This window comes from Coregonus clupeaformis, chromosome 17, assembly GCF_020615455.1.
Source record: "Coregonus clupeaformis isolate EN_2021a chromosome 17, ASM2061545v1, whole genome shotgun sequence".
NCBI classification, from domain to species: domain Eukaryota; kingdom Metazoa; phylum Chordata; class Actinopteri; order Salmoniformes; family Salmonidae; genus Coregonus; species Coregonus clupeaformis.
The window spans coordinates 49,239,511-49,251,143 of record NC_059208.1 but is presented as its reverse complement, the minus strand read 5'-3'; the positions used below and the strand labels follow the sequence as shown (position 1 = coordinate 49,251,143).

Here is an 11,633-nt window from a genome sequence, read left to right as displayed (position 1 = left end):
GACGCAGTGGACACACACACACACTCACACACACACTGTGGAGATGACAACCTCACTCCTACTGAGACAGACTCAAGCCCCACCCCCAGGGTAGTGGAGGACCAATCACGCACGGAGTGGGAAGAGCAAGTTCACTTGATGTGACAACAGACGGACAGATGACAGAGAGCGGGAGGAAGAGAGGAGGAGAGTGGCAGCGAGATAATGATAAGTAGCAGTGACAGAGATGCGGGAGAGAAAAGCTGAGAAGGAGAGAGCAGCGAGAGAGAAAAGAGAGGAAGAGAAGATGAGCGAGTGATTAACAGCATTATCAGAGAAAGGAAAGATTTGGGGATGAAAAGCACTTAGAGGAAAGAATAGGAGAAACGTCTGACATTAAACATGGGGTGTCCACTTGATTTAGCTTGCTGGGCACAGAAAGCTAATTAGTATATTTGACCCAGGTCTGATCAGGTCATGTGACCCAGGTCTGATCAGGTCATGTGAACCTGGTCTGATCAGGTCATGTGACCCAGGTCTGATCAGGTCATGCAGTGACTTGAGTTGATCAGAGCAGATGAGATGTGTTTAAATACAATCAAATATGAGTGATTTTAATGATTTTATCTTCCATATCCATTCCACTACTGATGGACTGACTGTATGTGGTCGCCTCAGCATAAGCCTAAGACCAGGGCGAGTTGTTTTAGTTTTTATTCAACCTTTATTTATCCAGATCAAAACTCTATGAGAGAGAGAGCGAGAGAGAGAGGGACTGTGACATGGCTACTCTTTAGAAACAGTCCACGGCTGAGTTGATCAGTGTGCCTCTTTTTTATTGACAATCCCCTTTTTTCATAAGGAACCTCAACCAACGTGCGAAGAATATTATGATTATTATTACTACTATAGGTTGGTTTGGGTGTTTTTCACTTGGTTTCCTTTCCTCTTGAGATAAGATGTGTTTTTGGAAGCAGCTGTGGTCTGTAGCCATATGTATCAAGTGTCTCACGAGTAGGGGTGCTGATCTAGGACCAGGTCCCCCCTGTCTATTTAATCTTATTCATTATGATCTAAAAGGCTCAATTGATCCTAGATCAGTATTCCTACTCTGAGATGCTTAATACATACAGCCCCATCTCTTTTACTAGGTACAGGACAGGAGGCTGTTATTTTTCTTGTGTTGGTGTTATAGAGATGGTTAGCACTGGTAGGATGATTATAATATAGTCAACTTTATAGAGATTAATTTGCAGTCTACAAGAGTTTATAATATATATTTATCTTATTTAATTGTAATAAGCTACTTAATAAAAGTAGTCATTGGATTTAGAATAACATTTAGAAATGCAACCATGGTTTAACTTAACTGTTGGGTATAGGGTGTAGGGTGTAGTGTGCAACCATCTGGAGTAGTGCACTAGTTTATAGTAGGGTGTGATGTGACAGATCTGATCATACAAAACATGAAATGGAACACTGGAGTCTGGATTTGGAGTCTATTTCTTTTGTACAACACCACTGTTTTAAGTTAAGATAATTGTTTATTTAGCCCAATTTTGTTCACACTAAGGTTTTTATTTCATTTTTTCATTTTCTTTGTTTTGTATTTTCTTGGTACTTAATTTAAAGTTTCAAGGCAGGTGGCTGTGTCATATTTTGTAACCCAGGCATCTGATTTTTATATTACTGTACCCTGGCAACCATAAACCTTGATGTTATTTGCACTTTCATAGGTGATACTTGATACATTCCCAGTCCATATTAAAGACAGTGACGTTCGATATGTGGCCAAGGAGTGAAAGTATTAGTAAAAAGTTTACTCTCAATAAAAAAAAGATACAAAAAAACAACAACATTTCTTTCAGTTTGCTTTTCTTTCAATGATATTGACTACATATTTTGTCACTATGCTACAGTAAAAAAAAAATCAACAAGGGAGTTGGACAACCTCATCAAACAACATTATCGATAAAGGAAGGTGCACCAACACAATCGCTCATTAACAAAGGAATGCTAGTACTTCTGTCAAAGGGTCTCACCATACATCAACTGAATCTTTACTGTCTTGCATTTCTGTGATTTTCTATCAAACACTAGAGGGCAATGTTGTTCCAAAGATTTCTATAACTTGTATTTTTATTTTTTATCTTTGGTTGATCACTGATGTTCTAGGGTTGCTTGAGAGGGTAAGAGATATTGAGGAAGGAGTAGATTCAGTTGTAAGTGAACATTTAAGAACACAATACTATGCTTTCTTGAATATATTCACAGATGGGTCTAAGGACCCTAAAACAGGGAGGACAGGAGCAGCATTTAGTGTTCCTGAGTTTAAGGGGGCAGTGACGAAAAGAGCAACGGATCATTTATCTGTTTACACAATGGAGTTGTTGGCCATACTATTGGCTGCAGAGTGGGTGGAGGAGGTAAGGCCAGACAGGGTAGTCATCTGCTCTGTAGTCGTGTCTCAGAGCAGACAGGATGTATTGTAGGAGGTTTTGCAGTGCTTGTATAGGGTGAAACAGATGGGGATATTTGTTATCTTCCTCTGGGTACCAGCTCATGTGGGAGTAGAGGGGAATGAGGAAGTGGATATTATTGCCAAGCAGGCTCTTAAACATCCTATTGTTGAGATAGAATTGTCAATCAGTAAAGCAGAAGCCAAGGGATTAATAAGAACAGTGGTTAAAAATATGTGGCAAGAGTTTTGGAATAGGGAGAGCAAGGAAAGACACCTGTATAAGATCCAGGAAAAGGTGGGGGCAGGGAGGTCCTCAGGCCGAGAGAAGGGAGGAAAGTGTAGTCACAAGGCTGAGACTGGGACACACAAGCTGAACCTTGGCAAGACGGAGCTGCTCTTCCTCCCGGAGAAGGACTGCCCGCTCCATGATCTCGCCATCACGGTTGACAACTCCATTGTGTCCTCCTCCCAGAGTGCAAAGAACCTTGGCGTGACCCTGGACAACACCTTGTCGTTCTCCGCTAACATCAAAGCGGTGACCCGATCCTGTAGGTTCATGCTCTACAACATTCGCAGAGTACGACCCTACCTTACACAGAAAGCGGCACAGGTCCTAATCCAGGCACTTGTCATCTCCCGTCTGGATTACTGCAACTCGCTGTTGGCTGGGCTCCCTGCCTGTGCCATTAAACCCCTACAACTTATCCAGAACACTGCAGCCCGTCTGGTGTTCAACCTTCCCAAGTTCTCTCATGTCACCCCGCTCCTCCGCACACTCCACTGGCTTCCAGTTGAGGCTCGCATCTATTACAAGACCATGGTGCTTGCCTACGGAGCTGTGAGGGGAACGGCACCTCCTTATCTTCAGGCTCTGATCAGACCCTACACCCAAACGAGGGCACTACGTTCATCCACCTCTGGCCTGCTAGCCCCCCTACCTCTACGGAAGCACAGTTCCCGCTCAGCCCAGTCAAAGCTATTCGCTGCTCTGGCACCCCAATGGTGGAACAAGCTCCCCCACGACGCCAGGACAGTGGAGTCACTGACCACCTTCCGGAGACACTTGAAACCCTACCTCTTTAAGGAATACCTGGAATAGTATAAAAGTAATCCTTCTACCCCTCCCTCCCCCACCCCCCCATAAAAAATAAATACAAAAAAGTGGTTGTCCCACTGGCTATCATAAATTGAATGCACCAATTTGTAAGTCCCTCTGGATAAGAGCGTCTGTTAAATTATGTAAATGTAAATAGTACATCCGACTGGGAGGTGTGATCATTGTCAGGAGGAGATGGAGACAGTGAAACATGTTGTATTTCAGTGGACTGCTGGGGAAATCTTCAGGGGATGTAGTATTTAACTTTGTATTTCATTTCCTTAGGGAGACGAGATTATTGGGTAGGATTTAGACCTTCACTGTCTCTGGTCCACACTCCAGTCCAGTTGGTGGTGGTAATGCACCTTAAAGTTGGTTGCCAACTGCCATATAAAATCCACAGAAGAAGAAGAGCGTTCGTGATGTTTTCTTTTTGCGTTTCCTGGTTCTGTAGCGTGTTTTTATGACGCCGGTGTTCCTGCGACGAAAACGTATTTTATACACAGCGGCCTGTGCACTCGTAGGCTGTAATTTTTTTGTCTTTGGTGGAGGTTTTGTCTCTGCAATCCATCACCAACATGAAACTCGTACGGTAAGAATATTTTTAAAAAATCATCTTTAGTCTTATGCTTCGATTAAAGGTGAAAAATATGGATTTTGAGTCGCAGGATGGATTTAGATTTGGAGTGCGAGCTGTTCGCTAAATTCTGAGGCGGGAAGCAGCTAGCTGAAATGAATGAATGAATGAATGAATGAGCGACGTGCAGAAGTGACTAGTTAACTAAGTTATTCTTTGCTTTCTATAACGTTAATGAACGGACCTCTAGCCGTGGAAATACACCATAAACATCGATTAATTACATATCTGCCGCTGAGAACTAACGTTAACTAGTTACTTTGTATGCACCACTTATTTACTAGCCACCGATATGCTAACTTGCTTTTAGTTAATAAACCACTTCAGTGTGCAGGCAGGGCCCTGGCAGATTACCCACAACAACCAATGGTTCAAAACAATTTTGTGCTCTTGTCTAAATTCAGCCTCCATGACAAGTCTTCAGGTTTGTGTTTGTCATTTTAGTTTGTTTTGGACATTGCACACCTCAAACTAGGTAGTTCTTACTAGTTACCGCCCCATTGTCTAATGAAGTCGTCTGTGTCGAGATTGTTTACAGGGCCTTGAAGACGCGGCTGACTAGAAAGCTAGTATGTATTCACAGACTTAATAAACACAATTTCTTATAACATTGCCTCTAATACCCATGACCTTTCTCCTCCTGTAGCTTTTTGATGAAACTCAGCCACGAGACTGTGACAATAGAGCTGAAGAATGGAACCCAGGTCCATGGAACTATCACAGGTATAGACCCTGCCTCCTCTGTCTGGCTGAATAATGGCTACACCTTCACTTAGGAGGAGGATTATTAAGATGCCTCCAAATACACTGCTCAAAAAAAAATAATGGAACACTTAAACAACACAATGTAACTCCAAGTCAATCACACTTCTGTGAAATCAAACTGTCCACTTAGGAAGCAACACTGATTGACAATACATTTCACATGCTGTTGTGCAAATGGAATAGACAACAGGTGGAAATTATAGGCAATTAGCAAGACACCCCCAATAAAGAAGTGGTTCTGCAGGTGGTGACCACAGACCACTTCTCAGTTCCTATGCTTCCTGGCTGATGTTTTGGTCACTTTTGAATGCTGGCGGTGCTTTCACTCTAGTGGTAGCATGAGACGGAGTCTACAACCCACACAAGTGGCTCAGGGAGTGCAGCTCATCCAGGATGGCACATCAATGCGAGCTGTGGCAAGAAGGTTGGCTGTGTCTGTCAGCATAGTGTCCAGAGCATGGAGGCGCTACCAGGAGACAGGCCAGTACATCAGGAGACGTGGAGGAGGCCGTAGGAGGGCAACAACCCAGCAGCAGGACCGCTATCTCCGCCTTTGTGCAAGGAGGAGCACTGCAAAATGACCTCCAGCAGGCCACAAATGTGCATGTGTCTGCTCAAACGGTCAGAAACGGACTCCATGAGGGTGGTATGAGGGCCCGACGTCCACAGGTGGGGGTTGTGCTTACAGCCCAACACCGTGCAGGACGTTTTGGCATTTGCCAGAGAACACCAAGATTGGCAAATTCGCCACTGGCGCCCTGTGCTCTTCACAGATTAAAGCAGGTTCACACTGAGCACATGTGACAGACGTGACAGAGTTTGGAGACGCCGTGGAGAACGTTCTGCTGCCTGCAACATCCTCCAGCATGACCGGTTTGGCGGTGGGTCAGTCATGGTGGGGGGTGGCATTTCTTTGGGGGTCCGCACAGCCCTCCATGTGCTCGCCAGAGGTAGCCTGACTGCCATTAGGTACCGAGATGAGATCCTCAGACCCCTTGTGAGACCATATGCTGGTGCGGTTGGCCCTGGGTTCCTCCTAATGCAAGACAATGCTAGACCTCATGTGGCTGGAGTGTGTCAGCAGTTCCTGCAAGAGGAAGGCATTGATGCTATGGACTGGCCCGCCCGTTCCCCAGACCTGAATCCAATTGAGCACACCTGGGACATCATGTCTCGCTCCATCCACCAACGCCACGTTGCACCACAGACTGTCCAGGAGTTGGCGGATGCTTTAGTCCAGGTCTGGGAGGAGATCCCTCAGGAGACCATCCGCCACCTCATCAGGAGCATGCCCAGGCGTTGTAGGGAGGTCATACAGGCACGTGGAGGCCACACACACTACTGTGCCTCATTTTGACTTGTTTGAAGGACATTACATCAAAGTTGGATCAGCCTGTAGTGTGGTTTTCCACTTTAATTTTGAGGGTGACTCCAAATCCAGACCTCCATGGGTTGATACATTTGATTTCCATTGATAATTTGTGTGATTTTGTTGTCAGCACATTCAACTATGTAAAGAAAAAAGTATTTAATAAGATGATTTCATTCATTCAGATCTAGGATGTGTTGTTTAAGTGTTCCCTTTATTTGTTTGAGCAGTGTATAAAGAAAGACAAAGTCAAGTATAGGGTGTTGTAGCAGGCACAGTCTAAACCAGGGATCTCCAGCCTTTTCTGGCATGTCACATGCTGCTAAATCTTTTCCCTAGCCATTAAGTAGGCACATTCTTCTCCTCTCCCCTGCAACTCTTCCCCAGGTCCTTAGTGTGAAAGAGAAAGTAGTGCACTGTTTTCTGCCAATATACCTGGTAAAATAATGGTTAATAAACAACTCTAAGTGGGCCCTATAAAATCTGTGAACCCCCCCCAATTATCTTTCTCAGTTTTTATTTTTCCTGGTTTTATTCTTTTTGTTTTTCACTCTCAAAATAACAATTGTTCGTAGAGTAACAATGCAATTGGATGTTCTGAGTCATGCCAATGCTTAAATCACATCAAATACCTTTTTATTTATTTATGTATTTAATTTTGGTCTGGAAGAAAACTAACACATTTAGATTTTTTTTTGTAATTTCCCTTTAACTGCACATCTGGCCATTTCTTAATTGCACATCTAGGAGTGAGGAATGTGCCGTCTAGTGATGGTTCTGTACTGTTGCTGCTGATTTCATGGCAAAGTTTGCAAATAATAGATACAAATGATATACTTCCTCATGATATACTTCTGCCAGGTAAGCCTACTTTGGAGTTAACATTTAATTGAGAAGGTTTTGGAGAAAGTATTTCTGTCAACCCACAAGACTGGTATCACACCACACAGACAGATGGACAATATTGCTGGAAATTAATTGGCAGATATTGTTAGGTTTGGCTTTTTAAGCCAATAGTGGCTAACCAGGGGTGGGATAATGTAAATCAAATCAAATCAAATTTTATTGGTCACATGCGCCGAATACAACAGGTGCAGACATTACAGTGAAATGCTTACTTACAGCCCTTAACCAACAGTGCATTTATTTTAAACAAAAAAGTAAGAATAAAACAACAACAAAAAAGTGTTGAGAAAAAAGAGCAGAAGTAAAAATAAAGTGACAGTAGGGGAGGCTATATATACAATAGAATAAAGTGACAGTAGGGAGGCTATATATACAGGGGGGTACCGTTGCATAGTCAATGTGCGGGGGCACCGGCTAGTTGAGGTAGTTGAGGTAATATGTACATGTGGGTAGAGTTAAAGTGACTATGCATAAATACTTAACAGAGTAGCAGCAGCGTAAAAAGTATGGGGTGGGGGGCAGTGCAAATAGTCCGGGTAGCCATGATTAGCTGTTCAGGAGTCTTATGGCTTGGGGGTAGAAGCTGTTGAGAAGTCTTTTGGACCTAGACTTGGCACTCCGGTACCGCTTGCCGTGCGGTAGCAGAGAGAACAGTCTATGACTAGGGTGACTGGAGTCTTTGACAATTTTGAGGGCCTTCCTCTGACACCGCCTGGTATAGAGGTCCTGGATGGCAGGGAGCTTTGCCCCTGTGATGTACTGGGCCGTACGCACTACCCTCTGTAGTGCCTTGCGGTCAGAGGCCAAGCAGTTGCCATACCAGGCGGTGATGCAACCAGTCAGGATGCTCTCGATGGTGCAGCTGTAGAATTTTTTTGAGGATCTGAGGACCCATGCCAAATCTTTTTAGTCTCCTGAGGGGGAATAGGCTTTGTCGTGCCCTCTTCACGACTGTCTTGGTGTGTTTGGACCATGATAGTTCGTTGGTGATGTGGACACCAAGGAACTTGAAGCTCTCAACCTGTTCTACTACAGCCCCGTCGATGAGAATGGGGGCGTGCTCAGTCCTCTTTTTTTTTCCTGTAGTCCACAATCATCTCCTTTGTCTTGGTCACGTTGAGGGAGAGGTTGTTGTCCTGGCACCACACGGCCAGATCTCTGACCTCCTCCCTATAGGCTGTCTCATCGTTGTCGGTGATCAGGCCTACCACTGTTGTGTCGTCGGCAAACTTAATGATGGTGTTGGAGTCGTGCCTGGCCATGCAGTCATGGGTGAACAGAGAGTACAGGAGGGGACTGAGCACGCACCCCTGAGGGGCCCCCGTGTTGAGGATCAGTGTGGCAGATGTGTTGTTACCTACCCTTACCACCTGGGGGCGGCCCGTCAGGAAGTCCAGGATCCAGGATCCAGTTGCAGAGGGAGGTGTTTAGTCCCAGGATCCTTAGCTTAGTGATGAGCTTTGAGGGCACTATGGTGTTGAATGCTGAGCTGTAGTAAATGTTGCATTGAATATTAACAATGGTCATTAACTGTGTGTCCCAGGTGTGGATGTGAGTATGAACACTCACCTGAAGGCGGTGAAGATGACTCTGAAGAACCGTGAGCCCACCCAGCTGGAGAGCCTCAGTATCCGTGGGAACAACATCAGATACTTCATCCTGCCGGACAGCCTGCCGCTGGACACCCTGCTGGTCGACATAGAACCCAAAGTCAAGTCCAAGAAGAGAGAAGCTGGTGAGTACACAGGGGAGAGCGGGATGGGGACTGAGAGCAAGGGATGGACATAGAGAGATGGTGGGGAGGGAGATGGACATAACCCAAAGTCAAGTCCAAGAAGAGAGCGGCTGGTGAGTACACTATGAAGATAGGATAGGGGGATGAGGGTGTGGGGCTGGTTAGCATATCAGTCGAATATCAGAGGTTATTTTCCAATGCTCTCCTCTTCCCTCTGGCATTTTGAGGAGGCAATGCGAGAGGACGCTATGAATCGAGGAAATACTTTTGAGATTCAACCTAAGGCTGCCTAGATCAGTGCTGTTCACTCCTGATCCTGGAGAGCTGTAGGGTGTGTAGGCTTTTGTGCCAGCCCAGAACCAACATAGCAGAGTTGGCTAGCCAAATACTTTTTGATGAATTCAGTGAGATGTTCTATCGCTTGGCTGGAACTAAAACACACTATAGCTGTTCAGGACCATGAGCAAATACCAGCAGTCTATTGAACTACTCGTTTTGTAAAGTTGTGACTAGGTTGAGTAATCGTGTACTAGAATGTGGGGTGGCACGCCACAGCAGCCATATTGAAAGTTGGAGGTTGTGAACTGTTTCGTAGCCACACTGGTTAGAGGTTTCATAAAGCCACAGTAGTTCTGTCTGAGTTAGTTGGGTGAGTTGCATAGCATTTATAATGCCTAGCTTCTGATGACTGAGGTATCACCTTTGAAGATTTGCTTAATCAGACCTAAATTAAAACTAGCAAATCAGCCTAACCTGATATTAGGCAAACGCTGTTCCGTAAGAAACGACTCCCAACAATGAGCTTGACAAACAAGACCTGAGGACAAGAATGGGAGAGTCAAAGTATTTGTGGTGCATAACTCATCTCTAAAAAATATTATTCTGTTATCTCCCTCTCCTCCCTCCCTCTCCTCCCTCCATTTCTCTTTCCCTCTCCTCCCTCCATTTCTCTCTCCAGTGGCTGGGCGTGGAAGGGGCAGAGGCAGAGGGCGTGGCAGGGGGAGGGGCCGAGGCAGGGGAGGGCCCAGGAGATGATCGCCATGACTACACGGCTGTCAGTCATGTCCTACTGTTTGTACAGCAACGTCTTTGTTTTGTTGTAATTTTTCGGAGGAAACTTTTGTGAATCCCGAGCCTGGTTTTTGTTTCTTATTTTGTATGTTAAAGATGTTCCACATGGCAGAGAAGTGTCTTGAGTGCTTTATTGTCATACTTGCCTTGGTTGATGTGCAATTGTGCATGTGTAGTTGGTCCAGTTGTTAGCAGTGATTGGTTGTTTGCAAACTAACGCCTCTCTTTAGAACAGATGTTTTTGTTGAACATGTGAAAGAGCTGTCATTTGACTCACTGATTTGCATACTGTTACTACTGCTTTTTGAGCTCCAGACAACGATTATCTGTAGATAAGTTCTTAAAACATTCTCTGAAGATAGTAATTCCTCACTGCAGGAACAATAGATGGTGAGGAGGGAGCCTCATTCTGGTCCACATGCATTTTTACAGTGCAATTAAATAAAATAAAAGTTTGAACGCCTATCACGATCTGACCTAATGGCAGGCAACTTTTTAGGCTTTACGTTAGATATTTGCACACAAAACAATCATGGCTTTAGGCACTACTGAACGAAGAGCCGGTTCGGAGCCAAATTAACAGCTCTTTTTGCTGAATGGAGCCACATGATCCAGCTCACTGAACTCGGAATGCTCATCACTAGTTAGAACTGTAGCTAACTGAACATCTATCAGGTATTATGCATTTATTGGTGGGCTGACTGGATTTTTCACCCTATAAATAAATGTTTTAGCGACATTAAATGTACATTTGGTTGTTTGTGCATCAACACGTTTACCATATATCCACCACTGGTAACCCAGCAGTAGGACCACAGGTGAATAATGCCCCCGTGTGGTAAGATGTCAAACCAACTAAAGAATTACGATGAACAATATGATTTGGAAGACAAGATGTATTAGGACTATAAAACAACTTTTTGTCCCCTGAAACACTATTTTTAAACAAATGCAACTTTTAAAAAAGGCCTACAAAAACGTCTATGGACACATAAATCTGTAAACCATGTTATGTAATAATAACCCATGTATTGACCTGAAAGCTGAATTGTATTTATATGATCTAGCCTATTATGATTGTAAAATGTGAAAAACTTTAACGATTATTGTATACAAAAAAACTGTAAAATGTCAAAGGATCACCTTGGGATTGAATTAAACACAGGCTGAGTTTTTTGGAACGACACACTACAGTGATAACATGATTCTCTGTCATATTATGATCGACTGTATGTGGAAACGTTGCACTGTTCTGAAAAAAATCACAGGTGTAATATGAACGGTGGCTTGAGGCTCACATGCTGACCACACCGCTCGCGGAACGTACATTTACACACACGTTTACAATAATTGCATCAAACTGCTCGTGTGCGTCAACAAGCGTCTGCGTACGGGCGCTAAAATAGAACTTGGTTCTATTTGTGACCCTTGACGTGTTGCAAGTCCCGCCTCTCCCATATTCTGATTGGTTTTTAGGAGCATATACCCACGTGGGTGATTGAAATATGAACTGAGGTCCACACTCCAGTCCAGTTGGTGGTGGTAATGCACCTTAAAATTGGTTGCCAACCACCATATAAAGTTCGAAGAAGACTGAAGGCGGAGAGATTACTA

The 11,633-nt window shown here is 44.2% G+C and overlaps 1 protein-coding gene across 1 annotated transcript; it reads left to right on the top strand.

Annotated features, from left to right (window-relative positions):
* Nucleotides 1-3,984: 3,984 nt before the first annotated feature.
* LOC121586634 (small nuclear ribonucleoprotein Sm D1) lies at nucleotides 3,985-10,977 on the top strand. The gene is made up of 4 exons (XM_041903517.2): nucleotides 3,985-4,128; nucleotides 4,820-4,896; nucleotides 8,757-8,948; nucleotides 9,907-10,977. The coding sequence occupies exons 1-4, from the start codon at nucleotides 4,115-4,117 to the stop codon at nucleotides 9,981-9,983; spliced, it is 360 nt and encodes a 119-aa protein (XP_041759451.1). The 5' UTR covers nucleotides 3,985-4,114; the 3' UTR covers nucleotides 9,984-10,977.
* Nucleotides 10,978-11,633: the final 656 nt, after the last annotated feature.

Excerpts from the sequence above, each read along its gene's own strand:
- LOC121586634 (XM_041903517.2), top strand. Across the intron at positions 4,897-8,756 it reads GGTCCATGGAACTATCACAG|GTGTGGATGTGAGTATGAAC; the intron begins GTATAGACCCTG and ends TGTGTGTCCCAG. Across the intron at positions 8,949-9,906 it reads GTCCAAGAAGAGAGAAGCTG|TGGCTGGGCGTGGAAGGGGC; the intron begins GTGAGTACACAG and ends TTCTCTCTCCAG.